This window comes from Bos grunniens, chromosome 5 (assembly GCF_055505025.1).
Source record: "Bos grunniens cultivar Pamir isolate PY7600 chromosome 5, Bosgru_T2T1.0, whole genome shotgun sequence".
NCBI lineage: Eukaryota > Metazoa > Chordata > Mammalia > Artiodactyla > Bovidae > Bos > Bos grunniens.
This window is the reverse complement of record NC_141169.1, coordinates 59,475,469-59,493,821: the sequence shown is the minus strand read 5'-3', so window position 1 is coordinate 59,493,821 and position 18,353 is coordinate 59,475,469. Positions and strand designations below refer to the sequence as shown.

General features: G+C 35.8%; 1 protein-coding gene and 1 pseudogene across 1 annotated transcript; both read left to right on the top strand.

Annotated features, from left to right (window-relative positions):
* The first annotated feature begins 5,081 nt into the window (after nucleotides 1-5,081).
* On the top strand, nucleotides 5,082-12,974 carry LOC147372149 (olfactory receptor 6C65-like; annotated as a pseudogene).
* A 4,211-nt stretch (nucleotides 12,975-17,185) lies between these two features.
* LOC147372148 (olfactory receptor 6C76) lies at nucleotides 17,186-18,118 on the top strand. The gene has a single exon (XM_086403967.1). It carries the CDS (start codon nucleotides 17,186-17,188, stop codon nucleotides 18,116-18,118), a length of 933 nt encoding a protein of 310 aa, XP_086260093.1.
* Nucleotides 18,119-18,353: the final 235 nt, after the last annotated feature.

Below are 18,353 nucleotides of genomic sequence, written 5' to 3'. Positions count from 1 at the left end.
ACTTCTTTTTCTCTGAGATGGTTTTGGTCACCACCTTCTATTCAATGTTAGGAACTTCTGTCCATAATTCTTCAGGCACTATGTCTACCAGATCTAATTCCTTGAATCAGAGGGATTAGAATGAAAAGATGTTAGAGATCACTGCCCTTAGACAACTGCAAATTATATCAATAATGAGCTACCACTATGCACATATTATGACTAAACTATAAAACATTAACAACACTGATTGCTAAAAATAATGCAGAGTAACAGGAAGTCTGATAGTCTCATTCATTGCTAATGGTAATGCAAAATGTCACTTTGGAAGGAATTTCTCAGTTTCTTAAAAAACCATGCTTATGGCTTATTCATGTAGGCAGTAACCAACACAATATTGTAAAGCAATTATCTTCCAATTAAAATCAAATACATTTTAGAATCCTATAGGGATTTCCTGAGTTCTCTGATGACCCAGTGATTAAGATTCTAGGCTTCACTACCATGGCCTGCATTCAGTCCCTGGTGGGGAACTAAGATCCCACAAGCCAAGTGGAAAAAGAAAAAAAAAAAATTCTGAATATAAATTTCCACATGATCCAGCAATTTCCCTTGCAGATACTTACCCTGTTGATTTGAAAACTCATGTCCACACAAAAACTGCATGCAAATGTTTGCTAGAAATTTTATTTATAATTACAAAACACTAGAAGTATTCAAGATGCTCCTAAAAAGGTAAATGAATGCATACAGTGACAGAAAGATATGAGCTATCAAATTGTGAAGACATGGATAATCTAGAAATCAATATTTTTAATTTAATGAAATCTGTTTGAAAAGGCAGCATACTATATGATCTCAATTATATCATATCCTAGTAAAAGGAAAACAATACATAATGTAAAAAGATTAATGTCCGCCAGAGATCATTGAGAAAAAGAGATTACATAGGTGACATGAATGGGGACTTTAAGGCAAAGAAATTATTTTTTATAATATTGCAATGATGAATTCATGGTCCTATGCATTTGTCAAAATTCATAGAAAATTACATTCCAAAGAGTAAACTTTGGGCTTCCTTGGTGGCCCAGTGGTTAACAATCCAACTGCCAATGTAGAGAACACCTATTTGATCCCTGGTAAAAAAACACCTCACATGCCATGAAGCAACTAAGCCCATGCATCACAACTACTGAGCCCATGCCCTAGAGCCTGTGCTTCACAGAAGAAGCCACTGCAATTAGACGTCTGTGCACCACAAGTAAGAGAGTAGTTCTCACTCATCACAACTAGAGAAAGCCCTCCTGCAGAAATGAAGACATAGCACAGCCAAAAATTGTTTTTTAAAAAGAGGAGGTAAGCCTTAATTTACACAAATGTTTAAAAAAAATCATTTAAGAGGTTAGGGGATCACAGAATGGAATGCAGAATATGACTCCCAAAATAACTGTATTTTAAATATCTGCAATAATCTCACTGAAGGGAATAGGGTTCAAAGTTGCTGACTTAAGTAACTTCAAAAATGATTGAGATTTGTAGGACTAAAAACAAAGAAAAGGCACATACGTTCTGCACTCTAGCTTAGAAAGTATTTTCCTATCATTATATAGGTAAATAATTTTGATATGTTATATAAGTATATAGGAACTGAAGGATTAAGGAAATGGATGGTGGGTGCCAGGAATCTTACTTTTGCAGTGGGAGCTTATAGAGGAGCTAGAGGAATAAGTTATTATAATGTACCTGGTAACAAAGATACAGTATAGATTTATTTTTAGCTTAGTATAAATCCAGAAGGTAAGATAGAGTAATAGTATGCATACGTATTTATACACAGGTTCATAGGCTCATACATTTTCCCTGGTTCTGTCCTCTTGTGTGTGACTGTGTTAGTTGCTCAGTTATGTCTGACTCTGCGACCCTACAGACTGTAGCCCACCAGGCTTCTCTGTCCATGGAATTCTGCAGGCAAAAATATTGGAGTGGATTGCCGTTTCCTTCTCCAGAGGAACTTCCCAACCCAGGGATAGAACCCTGGGCTCCTGCCTTTCAGGCAGATTCTTTATCATTTGAGTTACAGGGGACCTAGAATCAATGGCACTGTGACAGCAATGAACACACCCATATTTGAGATCCTGATTTCTATGGCAACTCACTCCAGTATTCTTGCCTAGAGAATTCCATGGACAGAGGAGCCTGGTGGGCTACAGTCATGCGGTCGCAGAGAGTTGGACACAACTGAGTGACTAACACTTTCTAATACCATTCTCCAATAAAAGTATTCATGCATCATTGAAGAAATATCTGACTAAAGGGCTATGGTAAGGAATATACAAGATGATCCTGAAGCATTGTATAATGCCAGAAAATAAAGAAGTGACCTTTTAAAGCACTATGATAGCAGTAGGTCAAAGGACAGTAGCCAATTGAGAGGGTTCCCAGTGGCTGAAGCTGGAAAAATCTAGCAACAAAATAAATTAGCATTGGATATAATTCAAACTATTAAATATTCACAAATCCATACTGATCTAAATAAATAATTGAACACATTAATATGTGAGTTGGAATACACAAATTACCCATGGGAAAGGAGTCTGAATAATTCTATAAAAAGTAAAACATTTGAATAGCACATAGAATCTACTGGTAGCACTCTTGCTATTTTCTGCTTCTGCACAAGTTTACATTCATTGAAATATATCACTTCAGCTAACATTTATTTCAGGAAAAATAAAATAACATGGACAATATGAAATCCAAAATTTCAAAGACTGCTAATTCCTTGCTGTTGTTCTTTGCAGTTGTTCTCTGACATCTTTTCTTTTTTAAAAAAATTATTCCCCATGAACACCTAATTTATATTATTCAGCTAAATTTAAGGTGGACTAATGACACCATCACTCTCCAGAGACATTTGAATTCTATTTCACTGCAACAATCCCCTGTGACTATTTTGAGGGGAAAAAAAAAGCAATCTGTTTGTTTTGGAGGCACTATTTAGTCAATATAGTCTTTGCCCTGGAAGGTAAGCAAAGTAAAACAAAAATGTAAACTATCTTTCTTTCACAAAGGTTACTGAGAGCCAAGTAAGATATTATATTACTATACTAGTTTGAGCTTTCTCCTTAGGAACTAGCAGCTTCACTTTATTAACCAGTAAAACATGTAACTTTATCCCTTTTATTTGCCTGTTTCACCAAAGTAAGTACTGCTCTGATCCCACTTCTTTTCCATTCCCTTTTTCTAGTATCCATTTAGTTTTTTGAGAGTCTGACCCACATTCCAGGAAAGCTTGGTCTCTAGTTCTGCTGTGCAACCAGTTAAACACTTAGGACAAAGGTTTGTTTCGCTATTACCCTCTCCCATTTCCAGCACTTCTAGCCTTCCTCCTAAACAAGCTAGTATCAGAGACACTGTTACTCAATAAAAAATCTTGCAATATTACCCGAGTCTCATCCTTTCAGACTCACATGAATTGACCACGTGGGGCTGCCACAGAGCCTCTGCCACCACGTCAGCAACCCTTTCCTGAGGGACCTCTTGAACTCTTTGCTTGTCTTCTGGATGTAACACCTTCTATCAGTACCCGGGACTATGTCACTTATCTTTTAGGGCCTCATCAACTTCAGAAATAAATTTTCTGCTGGATTTATCCTTCAATATGTTCATCTCACTCTACACAGCCAGGATAATACTGCCAAATTCCACCAATGCACTATGTAAGTATGTTATTGCATAGAAAAATCAGAGGCAGAAACAAACAAGTTGGGAAGTCTATGAAATATTCCATAAGTAAAGATTCCACACCGACACTCAAAGCAACAGATTACTTGGGTTTGAAGAGTCAAATTGCTACCACATGGGCTTATATAATTATAAGTATATTTTTCTTTTCTCACCTCATTTATTTTTCCCATTTTCTAATAAATTTATATTTAGATTAATTAACTTTGCTTGGAAGAATCTATTCTTAAAAGTAATAGATTATTGTTTAACTCAGAAAAGAAAATCCTCAAGTTCTGAGTTTGTTTATTTAGGAGTATATACATATTAATTTTGATGGCTCTGATCTTTTGGTAATATATTAATTACATAGCCAGAATGATATTAAGATTTAAAAATATGGAAAATAACTCTTAAAGACAAATTTCAAATTATACATGTGGTGATTGAACAAATATTAAAACATTTTATAGTATTTTACTGAACTTTTTTACCCATATGATCAAACTCTGAAAAGATAGATAACTATATGTGATAAACATATTTTTCTTATACAAACATGATTATTACTCTTTTCAAGGGACTCAGTTCAGTTCAGTCATGTCCAACTCTTTGTGACCCCATGGACTGCATCACGCCAGGCCTCCCTGTCTAACACCAACTCCCGGAGCCCACCCAAACTCATGTCCACTGAGTCAGTGATGCCATCCAACCATCTCATCCTCTGTCATCCCCTTCTCTTCCTGCCCTCAATCTTTCCCAGCATCAGGGTCTTTGCAAATGACTCAGCTTTTCGCATCAGGTGGCTAAAGTATTGGACTTTCAGCTTCAACATCAGACCCTCCAATGAACACCCAGGTCTGATCTCCTTTAGGATGGATTGGAATTCCATAACCTCCACTAACTTAGTTTGTAGTGATGCCTCCTAAGGCCCACTTGACTTCAAATTCCAGGATGACTGACTCTAGATGAGTGATCACACCATCGTGATTAACTGGGTCGTGAAGATCTTTTTGTACAGTGCTTCTGTGTATTCTCGCCATCTCTTGTTAATACTTTCTGCTTCTGTCAGGTCCATACCATTTCTGCCCTTTATAGAGCCCATCTTTGCATGAAATGTTCCCTTGTTATCTCTAGTTTTCTTGAAGAGATCAAGGGACTCACTCAATATTAAAAGGAGAATGATCTAAATAAAAAAGTTTTCTTGTCCTGGCTTAAACTTGGTTTCAAAAGTGGTGGTAACACTAAGTGATTAATTTATTGATCCATTATATCATACATTTCTTAAACAAGCAAAGGTTAGAAAAAAGAAACCCTGTACTCACTAAATCATGTTTCTTGTTTGTATTTACAGACCAGGAAGAAGTAAGCAATAAGAAATGAGAAATCCCACCTCTGCCAAAGAGTTCATACTTCTGGGATTAACAGATGATCCAGAGCTAAATGTTTTCACTTTTCTGTTTCTATTTTGCACATATATACTGAGAGCGACTGAAAACATGACAGTTATCACACTTACTCTGCTAAACTCACACCCCAAAACACCCATGTATTTATTCCTTAGGAATTTCACTTTCTTAGAAATCTCATTCACTACAGTTTGTATTCCTAGATTTATGGTCAGCATTGTAACAGTGGATATGACCATTTCGTATAATTCTTGCATGGACCAGGACATTTTCTCATATTCCTTGGTTCAACAGAAGTTTTTCTTTTGACCATCATGCCCTATGATCATTATGTGGCTATCTATAAGCCATTGCATTACACAACAATAATGAATAGCAGGCTTTTTTATCTCTCCTTGCTAACATTATCAGAAGATATTATGAAGAAGTGGCAAGAATACACAGAAGAACTGTACAAAAAAGATTTTCACTACTTGAATAATCACGATGGTGTTATCTAGAGCCAGAAATCCTGGAATGTGAAGTCAAGTGGGCCTTAGGAAGCATCACCACGAACAAAGCTAGTGGAGGTGATGGAACTCCAGTTGAGCTATTTAAAATCCTAAAAGAGAATTCTGTGAAAGTGCTGCACTCAATATGCCAGTACATTTGGAAAACTCAGCAGTGGCCATGGGACTGGAAAAGGTCAGTTTTCATTCCAATCCCTAAGAAAGGCAATGCAAAGGATGCTCAAACTACCACACAGTTGCACTCATCTCACATGCTAGTAAAGTACTGCTCAAAATTCTACAAGCCAAGCTTCAGGAATATGTGAACTGTGAACTTCCAGATGTTAAAGGTGGATTTAGAGAAGGCAGAGGAACCAGAGATCAAATTGCCAACGTCTGCTGGATCTTCAAAAAAGCAAAAGAGTTCCAGAAAAACATCTATTTCTGCTTTATTGACTATGCCAAAGCCTTTGACTGTGTGGATCACAATAAACTGTGGAAAGTTCTTCAATAGATGGGAATACCAGACCACCTGACCTGCCTCTTGAGAAATCTATATGCAGGTCAGGAAGCAACAGCTGGAACTGTACATGGAACAACAGACTGGTTCCAAGTAGGAAAAGGAGTACGTCAAAGCTGTATATTGTCATCGTGATTATTTATCTTATATGCGGAGTACATCAAGAGAAATGCTGGGCTGGATGAAGCACAAGCTGGAATCAAGATTGCTGGGAGAAATATCAATAACCTCAGGTAGGCAGATGACATCACCCTTATGGCAGAAAGTGAAGAGGAACTCAAAAGCCTCTTGATGAAAGTGAAAGTGAAGAGTGAAAAAGTTGGCTTAAAGCTCAACATTCAGAAAACTAAGATCATGGCATCTGGTCACATCACTTCATGGGAAATAGATGGGGAAACAGTGGAAACTGTGGCAGACTTTATCTTTTGGGCTCCGAAATCACTGCAGATGGTGACTGCATCCATGAAATTAAAAGACACTTGCTCCTTGGAAGAAAGAGTCCCTTAGACTGCAAGGAGATCCAACCAGTCCATCCTAAAGGAGATCAGTCCTGAGTGTTCATTGGAATGACTGATGTTGAAGCTGAAACTCCAGTACTTTGGCCACCTCATGTGAAGAGTTGACTCATTGGAAAAGACCGATGCTGGGAGGGGTTGGGGTCAGGAGGAGAAGGGGACAACAGAGGATGAGATGGCTGGATGGCTTCACTGACTCGATGGATATGAGTCTGAGTGAACTCCCGGAGTTGGTGATGGACAGGGAGGCCTGGCATGCTGCGATTCATGCGGTCACAAAGAGTCAGACACAACTGAGGGACTGAACTGAACTGAACTGAAGCTGAAACTCCAATACTTTGGCCACCTGATGTGAAGAGCTGACTCATTTGAAAAGACCCTGATCCTGGGGAAGACTGAAGGCGGGAGAAGAAGGGGCGACAGAGGATGAAATTATTGGATGGCATCCCCGGCTCAATGGACATGAGTTTGAATAAACTCAAGAGTTGGTGATGTACAGGGAAGCCTGGTGTGCTGCAGTCCATGGGGTCGCAGAGTCAGACAGGACTGAGTGACTGAACTGAACTGAACTCCTCCAGATCGAATCATGCTATTAGGTGTTATCTTTCTTTGCCTCTGCCTGATAATAGAGCCCTATTTACCATAATCATTGCATTCAGTCCTACAAATACTCCCTATCGTGCAAAGTAAACAGCTATTATTTTAGCTTGGTAGAGCATAGACCATGTGGACTGCCATCCCTATGACACCATTAATTGAAGTCTAGAAACCATTATGTTAATTAATTTTAACTAAAATTAAAGTTTAAAACACCCAATCTTTGGTGACACATTTTATCTGTTCCTTTCTAAATCCAAGTATACAAAATATTTACTTGAAGAAATCTGTAATACTTTATTAAATCTCTCATTAAAAATGTATGACCTTTTCCAAAGAGAACATCAGCTGTATTTAAAAAAGAAAGGACAAACAAAAACAAAAAACACCTTTTCACCATCGTTTGTACTATATAACCACATAGGTAAGGTATTTCTTTTAAGCTCCAAATAAATTTTTACCCTATATTCATTTTCCTCACAAAAATTTGCAAGAGAGTCAATGAGAGTCTCTCTTCTTTTAAAACAATGGTCAGAAAAAATATTTGAAAAATAACCAAGAAATAATTTTTTCATCAGTCTTTCCTTTTTTTCCATGCAAACTCCAGTATTACAGATAGAATTCTATAGTCATTCAATACCTAATGGCTCCTGAAGGAATCTTATTAAAAATTGTAGCTAAAATAAACTGCATTGTAGATGCACTGGTTTTTCTTCCTCAGAGAAGTTTTCTTTATATTTCCCTCAAAAAAAAAAAAAAAAAAAAAAACCTCATCTGTAACAGTACACTCAAAATATATTAAATGGGTCAGTTTATTTTGGAGAAAAGCATTTTGGAAAACCTATATCACTGAGCAATATCAGAAAAGTCATAAAACCCATGACACTTAAATTACAAAAAAAAAAATTTTGGACGTTTGCGGACTGGATTTTTTCATCCTCACAGATTGGGTATTTGAGAAATGGTTGGTTTATGACTAGGAAAATCCAAACCAAAGATTTAAATTTTTAATCATGAGTGCACAAATGTGAATTCATTTTATAAAATATGTCAAAGTGAAGGAAATCTTTTCTACCTAAAACATCATGTTTCTCTTATTGTAGATAATCAGAAAAATATTCAGGTTTAAACCATGACTCGGTTCCATTGACTATCATAAAGGTGAGTGCATTTTTTCTTTATCTACATCATTAATTATCTTTTTGAAATCATATATCTCTAAAAATTACTCTCTTTAAAATGCAGCATGAAGGCACTCTGTCAATTCTTGCATTATTTTCTCTGCCTATAGCTTTGTAAACTTGTCAGAGCTGAACTCATAAATGTATCACACTTGCCTGAGGAGGGAGTCAGGTAGTATTTTTTCAGTCAATTCCCTCATCTGCATAATGAGTCCCTTAAAAGGACCAAGCAAAAGCATTTTGGGCACAGAGTAAAAGGCTGTTTATATCTTTGTTATAATATGAATAATATTGATAATAACACTAATAGTAAAATTCATTATATTTTGTTATATGATTAATTACTGTTATCATTGATGTTACTATCTTCCTTTTAATATAGTTTCTTTCCCTATTGCATCCTTCATAACTAGTTTAATAAACAATACAGCTATCAAATTACTATTTTTGAAAGCAGAACTTGATAAAGGTTGTCATGCAATAACTTTCTGAAATAAGTATTTAATCTTTTATAGGAAACAATATGATCTCTTTCATTGTTTAGTGATTGACTTTATTTAAGGAGTCCAACAGGAAATTTTACCCTGTAACTTTGTTTATGGGCTAACATTGGGCTAACAAGAAGCTAAGATTGTGCTTGCATTACCTTTAGTTAAAAAGGAGTGAATAGAATTAATTTTGCATAAAGGCAGAATAGAATTGATTTCAATGAATTGCTCATAAATAATATTTTCTCTTTAACTTTTTACTATGACTAGACCACAACTTATTTAGAAAAAGAATGCATTCCAAAACAAAAATAAATTTTTGAATAGAAAAATTAGCATGTAGAATTTTATGCGCATTATGTTTTCAGAAATACTATATACTCAGTAACTTGTTTAATCTTCCCAATGACCTACTTCCTAGTGAAGTACGCTAAGTATTTATCATTATCACTTGTTCTTATGACTGTGAAAAATGACTTTCTGTATGTTAATAAGTAATCAAAACTATACAGCAGGGAATTATCAAAAGCTGAGATAAAAATTTAAGGTTTTTAAACACAGATTAACTTTTTTCCCCACTAGACAAATTCTAATATGAATTTTTTTAAATTTTATTTTTAAACTTTACAATATTGTATTAGTTTTGCCAAATATCGAAATGAATCCATCACAGGTATATCTGTGTTCCCCATCCTGAACCCTCCTCCCTCCTCCCTCCCGATACCCTCCCTCTGGGTCATCCCAGTGCACCAGCCCCAAGCATCCAATATCGTGCATCGAACCTGGACTGGTGACTTGTTTCATACATAATATTATACATGTTTCATAATATGAATTTGCATTCAGTTCAGTTCAGTCGCTCAGTCGTGTCCGACTCTTTGTGACCCAATGAATTGCAGCATGCCAAGCCTCCCTGTCCATCACCAACTCACGGAATTCACTCAAACTCATGTCCATCAAGTCGGTGATGCCATCCAGCCATCTCTTGCTCTGTCGTCCCCTTCTCCTTCTGCCCCCAATCCCTCCTAGCATCAGAGTCTTTTCCAATGAGTCAACGCTTCGCATGAGGTGGCCAAAGTACTGGAGTTTCAGCTTTAGCGTCATTCCTTCCAGAGAACACCCAGCGATGATCTCCTTTAGAATGGACTGGTTGGATCTCCTTGCAGTCCAAGGGACTCTCAAGAGTCTTCAACACCACAGTTCAAAAGCATCAATTCTTCGGCGCTCAACTTTCTTCATAGTTCAACTCTCACATCCATACATGACTACTGGAAAAACTATAGCCTTGATTAGATGGACCTTTGTTGGCAAAGTAATGTCTCTGCTTTTGAATATGCTATCTAGGTTGGTCATAACTTTCCTTCCATGGAGTAAGCATCTTTTATTTATTTATTTTTTTAATCTTCTTTTTTTTTTCTTTTTTTAATTTTATTTTATTTAACTTTACAATATTGTATTGGTTTTGCCATATATCAAAATGAATCTGCCACAGGTATACTTGTGTTCCCCATCCTGAACCCTCCTCCCTCATCCCTCCCCATACTATCCCTTTGGGTCATCCCAGTTCACCAGCCCCAAGCTTTCAGTATCGTGCATCAAACCTGGACTGGCGACTCGTTTCATATATGATATTATACATATTTCAATGCCATTCTTCCAAATCATCCCACCCTCTCCCCCTCCCACAGAGTCCAAAAGACTGTTCTATACATCAGTGTCTCTTTTGCTGTCTTGTATACAGGGTTATTGTTACCACCTTTCTAAATTCCATATATATGCGTTAGTATACTGTATTGGTGTTTTACTTTCTGGCTTACTTCACTTTGTATATAGGCTCCAATCTTTTAATTTCATGGCTGCAATCACCATCTCCAGTGATTTTGGAGCCCAAAAAAATAAAGTCAGTCATTGTTTCCACTGTTTCCCCATCTATTTGCCATGCAGTGATGGGACCAGATGCCATGATCTTCATTTACTGAATGTTGAGCTTTAAGCCAACTTTTTCACTCTCCACTTTCACTTTCATCAAAAGGCTTTTCAGTTCATCTTCACTTTCTGCCATAAGGGTGGTGTTTATCTGCGCATCTGAGGCTATTGATATTTCTCCCAGCAATCTTGATTCCAGCTTGTGTTTCATCCAGTCCAGCATTTCTCATAATGTACTCTGCATATAAGTTAAATAAGCAGGGTGACAATATACAGCCTTGACGTACTCCTTTTCCTATTTGGAACCAGTCTGTTGTTCCATGTCCAGTTCTAACTGTTGCTTCCTGACCTGCATATAGGTTTCTCAAGAGGCTGCTCAGGTGGTCTGGTATTCCCATCTCTTTCAGAATTTTCCACAGTTTATTGTGATCCACACAATCAAAGGCTTTGACATAGTCAATAAAGCAGAAATAGATGTTTTTCTGGAACTCTCTTGCTTTTTCCATGATCCAGTGGATGCTGGTAATTTGATCTCTGGTTCCTCTGCCTTTTCTAAAACCAGCTTGAACATCTGTAAGTTCACGGTTCACATATTGTTGAAGCCTGTCTTGGAGAATTTTGAGCATTACTTTACTAGCGTGTGAGATGAGTGCAATTGTGTGGTAGTTTGAGCATTCTTTGGCATTTCCTTTTTTTGGGATTGGAATAAAAACTGACCTTTTCCAGTCCTGTGGCCACTGCTGAGTTTTCCAAATTTGCTGACACATTGAGTGCTTTTGCTTTATTCTGATGGATAAAGTTTTGTCACTTCCTAATAATGTGTGTTTTATTGTTCTTTGTACAAGATAAAAGCACTATAAATGTATTTGAAATCATATAAGGAGTTGATATCCTCTCTTTTTTTACCTACAGACCTGCAGGATTCAGAGTTTAGTCATGCCAAATAAAGCATTAATCAGAGAATTCATTTTTCTGGGGCTTAAAGATGGCTCAGAGGTACAAGTTGTAATATTCTTCTTTATGTTGTTCACCTACTTACTGAGTGTAATGGAAACATGAACATCATCATGTTAAAACTATCCAGTGTCTGTTTGAAGATACCTGTGTATTTCTTCCTTAGGAATTTCTCTTTCTTAGAAATTTCATTCACCACAGTCTGTATTCCTAGGTTTCTGAGCAGCCCTGCTACAGGAGACACAATCATTTCCTATAATGCTTGCATGACACAAGTGTTGTTTTTTGTTTGTTTGTTTGTTTTTCAATTCTGGCCTCCAGAGTTTTTCCTTCTGGAGGTGATGTCCTATGATTGTTATGTGGCTATCAGCAAACCTATACATTACACAACCATCATGAGTAACAGAGTCTGCAACTAGCTTGTAATCAGCTTGTAATCAGCTCCTGGCTGGCTGGTTTCTTAATTATCTTCCCTCCTCTACCCGACCCTGATTATGGGCTTCCAGCTAGATTTCTGTGATTCCAACATCATTGATCACTTCACTTGTGACTCTTCTCCTATGCTACTGATTGCTTGCACAGACACAGAGTTTCTAGAACTTATGGCATTTTTCTTAGCAGCATTCACACTCATGGTAACTTTAGCCTTGGTGATTCTCTTTTACACATCCTTAAAACAATTCTGAAGATACCTTCTGCCCAGCAAAGAAAAAGGCCTTCTCTACTTGCTCATATGATTGTGGTTTCTGTTTCTCACAGGAATTGTATTTTCATCGGAGAAGGCAATGGCACCCCACTCCAGTACTCCTGCCTGGAGAATCCCATGGATGGAGGAGCCTGGTGGGCTGCAATCCATGGGGTCGCTGAGGGTCGGACAGGACTGAACGATTTCACTTTCACTTTTCACTTTCATGCATTGGAGAAGGAAATGGCAACCACTCCAATGTTCTTACCTGGAGAATCCCAGGGACGGGGAAGCCTGGTGGGCTGCCATCTATGGGATCACACAGAGTCGGACACGACTGAAGTGACTTAGCAGTAGCAGCAGCAGCAGCAGTACTTAATACCTCTGTTGCTCCCATGCTGAATCCCTTTACATACACCTTAAGAAACCAGTAGGTAAAACAAGTCCTGAAGGACTTGTCTTCAACAACAAAAAAAATTTTATTATCAATCAAGCACTGCTGCTGCTAAGTTGCTTCAGTCGTGTCCGACTCTGTGTGACCCCATGGACGGCAGCCCACCAGGCTCTGCCGTCCCTGGGATTCTCCAGGCAAGAACACTGGAGTGGGTTAATCATTATGAAATCTGTAACTGAAACCACAAATAAACAACACATAAACACAAACCACTGTTTCAGATGGTTGATATACAGAAGGCAACAAAGCACACAAAACCTCTTGATATTGCAGAGTTTATTTCTAGTGCAGGAACAGATTCAAACAGTCAACATAATTGAAATTTAAATTATTTTGTATTGTAGTAAGTGAAAATAATATGAACAAAATTGATATGCTGTAAGGAAAGGAGGACACAATTCAAATTAAATAGGGTGGTCAAAGATTTCACAGTTATTTTATAGCTCCTTTTATATTTCACTTTTCTACTTCCAAAAGTATTTCTCTGTATTTGTTACTTTTTTCTCCTTATAATGTTCCCCAGCTCTATGTATCATGTATTCCACAGTTGGCAAACATAGGAAGAGTCTGAGATGTGATTTTAATATTGGTCTTTAATTTCAAAAGACAATTAGAAAGCTCTAGATAGCTATTCAAGTCCTACATGAGGAATAAATGATTCAAAATAAAATTCACAATAACCCACAGTTAATGAATGGAACCTAAATTCAAGACTTAGAAAACCATGCTTTATGATTATTTATACCAAAGGACTCTGTCTCCTCCCTACTTTTATTTCCTTTTCTATTGAGTCAGCTATTCAAATCTGTAAAGGGAAAAAAACAGATTGCAGAGAGTGTTTGGGATGGACATGTACACACTGCTATATTTAAAGGAGATAACCACCAAAGACCTACTGTGTACCACAGTGAACTCTGCTCACTATTCTGTAGTAACCTAAATAGGAAAATAATTTTGAAAAAGAATAGATTCATGTATATGTATAATTGATTCACTGTGATGTACACCTGAAACTAACAGAACAGTGTTAATCAATTATACTCCAATATAAAATAAAAATTAAAAATAAATAAGTTAAATAAATATAAATAAGTTTTGTTAAAAAGATTTAAAAAAAAATTATCCTCTACTGTGAAAATAGATTAAGTTGTCCATATCACTTTCTTGCAGCTCTGCTTCATCAGAACTATTTATCTATATTTTTCCAAGTTATACTCTTCTTGTTAGGCAATAAACTGGAGTTGTGAGAGACTGCAGGTGTTTGGTGGGTGATTTCTTTCAGTGAGTGATGTCAACAGAAATTATGACTAATTATTAAATATTAATTATTAATGAAATCATTATTGCTAAATATTAGGGATAACTGCTTTTACATCACATGCAATGACCTTTGTTTTTCCATATCATAACATCAGAAAAATTTTAACATTAAATAGTCAGAAGTAGGTAATCATAAAAAGCTTAGTCCATGAAATTACTGAAAATCAGTGCAAGATGCTTACACACCTATTTAACATACATGTATAAGGATCAGAGAACACAATTATTGGTATACAAATGAGGGAAATTCAAAGATAAATCACACACCTTTACCGTTTTCAATCACTGTAAGTATCTCACACCATTTAATTAGAAGGAATGGAAATATTGAAATTAAATGTGAAGTTTAATTAAAAATTGAAATTAAAAAAAAATCAAATGTGGAAAACCTGACTCAGGGTTTGAAGCTAACCCAGGGACTGAACCCACGCTTCCTACATTGGCAGGAATAGTCTTTACCCTGAGCCACCAGGGGAGCCCAAAGCCAATGGTTAACTATTGGCTAAAATGAAGATTTCCTATTAATTATCAAGTGCTTGAAGTAATGTATATATCACATGAAGACAAATTCTTTAAAATGGAAAAATATCATTTTGTGTTTTTATAATTATATTTATACTTACAGTGGTGATAAAATATCTAATAAATCAACTATTAGTTAAGCCTCTGCTTTGAAGTATCATAATTGGGTACACAAAAGTAATTTAAGTATCTTAGTTTTCATTTATAATATATATTCAACAACAAGATGCTATTTTGAAGAAGTTATCTTTTTCTGCCTTGTATTTACTCACTGTGGAATGAACTGTGCCTCATTTGCTCATTAGTAAGAGCAGTTTTGGTACACATTAAAGTGTAGCTTGGATTCTATGCCAATACATTGGAAATAATACAGAAACATAAAGGTGAAATTTCGGTTGTTTCTAATTTTGGTGTATACTAGTTATTTAGCTCAATTCATGAAAGTAGAAGTACTTCTTAAGGAAATATAGCTGAAATGATGCAACTCAAAAGATTTAATAATTTTAAAGTTATTTTATACACGATGAGATCATGTCTTTCTTCATTAATAGTCTTCTGTCTGTTTTGCTTTCATATTTTAAACATATACCATACAGTGTGAAGGATATAGCCATCATAAAAATATGATCAGGAAATGTTGGTTTATTTTCACTACACTTCCCACCTCACCAAATACTTGACCATCACCCTGCTGGATAATTTTCTCAACCTTCTCCTGGGACACAGGTCCCATAATATCAATTAAATATACTCACCAAAGCTAATCTTGTGCATGATTCATCAGTGCCCTATTATTATTTTCCCAGAAGTCATTAAGGATTTATCTCAAAGAATATTTCTGAAGCCAAAAAAAAATATAGTTCTGTAACAAAACACTTTAAATTTTCTAGGTTTACTTTTTTCCTAAGAAAAATAAATGGAAATGGCCTTCTGTGAATTATCAGAAGAGCTTATTACAAAAGATTTTTCAAATGTTTTTCCTTTTTAGCTTTCACATGAAAATATTGCTGCTAAGATAGCTGGTAGGATATGTTCAGGATTCCATATTTGGGACAAACGGTGAAGGAAAATATGAGATAACTGTTCCATTAGCTATTTAGCTCCTGAAACATGAAGGGTTTTATGGAAGAATAGAGAGATTTATGGAAAGACAGGGAGAATAGTCATTTCTCCATGAAGCATTAGACTACTACTTTTCTTTTGATTTATCTTAATTGAGCACATTAGTTTGTATTCAATGTGTCACACAAATCATCAGTCTTTTGATCATATGTAAGTATTCTGTTTATTTTAATCTGATGCTTCTATTTACTACAAAGCATTGATTATGACCCTGTGTTGTGATTTTCTTCTTCTCTGATACATATAATTACATACAGTGTATATAATATTATTACAGTACATTATCTTACATATATATTCAATAGTTAAACCAATAAACTGAAATGTAAAGATATTTCAAATGGTGATTTCTATCAATTAACAAAAATGTGTAGAACACACCACATTTTCCTTAATTTTGGTATAATCACACTTTACAAAAACTTGATACATATTCTTGGCCTGGATGTCCAAGATAGCTCTAAATGACATATACAAAGTGTTTGCATATTTCATATTTTAATTTTATGAGTATTTCTGACCTTCATTAACACAGTTATAAATATATTGTTTAAGCTATTAACTCAATCTGTAGAACTTATTTTATTAGAAGTTTTTAAACAATCTATTAAAATCAGTACATTAATTGCATATCATGAAAAGTTATATTTTTAAGAAATCAAGAATAAAGGCAAGGGTTAAGGGATTCTAAATTCTGGAAATTGAATGGACTTCTGGGTTTTAAAATATGGATAATATTATATAAACCATAGTTCAATATAAATAAAAGTCTAGGATACATTACAATGACTTGGTCTCTGTATTTTTTAAAAAGGGCAATAAATAAATTAACAGAGGTAGTACTCACTACTTCTCCAAAAGAACGTTTAGAATTTTCCCTATGAAATATTAAGTTTAGGCAGATCACTGGTTTCCATTATCAGTCAGAATTTTAATGCCTGGAAAAGACAACTTGAGAACATAATTTCCTCTGTATTTTAGCTTAACAATGAAGCATGAGAAGAGTTCATGTTTAATCACCAGATTTTCCAGGTAACAAGAGTAATAAATGAAGACACAATAGACATGCAGTAAGGATCAGAGGACATTACGTCCTACAGATGAGACTAATATTAAGCAAAAGAAACACTCCTAAGATGTATAATAAAATTGGGAAGGAAAATATATGTATAAAAGTCCAGAAACTTTTTGTGAAAATAAAATTATTACTTGAAAAACGGGTGCAGACATTTATGCTTATCTAATCAATTTATTACTGTTTTGTATCTGCCAGTAAGATTTGTCAACAATCAGCCACCAGAAATGAGAAACAGAACATCAGTGACAGAGTTCATCCTTCTAGGTCTGACTGATGATCCCAAAATGCAAGCTGCTATTTTTTTCTTTTTATTTCTCACATATGTGCTGAGTGTTAGTGGAAATCTGACTATCATCATTCTTACACTGCTGGCTTCCCATCTGAAGACGCCCATGTATTTTTTCCTCAGGAATTTCTCCTTCTTAGAAATCTCATTTACTTCTGTCTGTAATCCTAGATTTTTGATAAGCATTCTAACTGGAGACAAATCTATTTCCTATAATGCTTGTGCAGCTCAGCTCTTTTTCTTTATCCTTCTTGGTTCAACAGAGTTTTTTCTCCTGGCATCTATGTCCTATGATCGTTACGTGGCTATCTGCAAACCTCTGCATTATACAACCATCATGAGTAACAAGATCTGCTACCAGCTTGTAGGCGGCTCTTGGCTGGCTGGATTCTTGGTGATCTTTCCTCCACTGACCATAGGGCTGCAGCTGGATTTCTGTGACTCCAATATCATTGACCACTTCACCTGTGATTCTGCTCCTTTACTGCAAATCTCCTGCACAGACACCAGCACACTAGAACTCATGAGCTTTGTTTTAGCTCTGCTGACGCTCATGTCCACCTTGATGTTAGTAATCCTCTCCTACTCCTACATCCTCAGAACAATTCTGAGAATCCCTTGTGCCCAACAAAGAAAAAAGGCCTTTTCAACCTGCTCCTCCAATATGATTGTTGTCTCAATCTCTTATGGAAGTTGCATCTTCATGTATGTGAAAACCTCAGCAAAGGAAGGGGTTGCTTTGACAAAGGGAGTAGCTATGCTCAATACCTCTGTGGCTCCTATGCTCAATCCGTTTATTTATACCTTACGGAACCAGCAGGTAAAACAAGCAGTTAAGGATGTTGTGAGAAAGATGTTCTCAAAACATTGACCTGACTTAAATTTTAACTAAAACAAATACAATTTTAACTAGAGAACCAATGAATAATATCTTTTCTAAAATATATTCTACCTTATTCTATTTCTTTACAGAAACAGCATTGTTTAGGCTATTTTGAATTTAATATTCTTATTGTAAATCTTCCTTGTATGAACTTTAGCACAGTATCATTTCGGAGTGTTCTTATGTGATTTCGTATTATAAACTTAAATTTAGAACTAAAAGC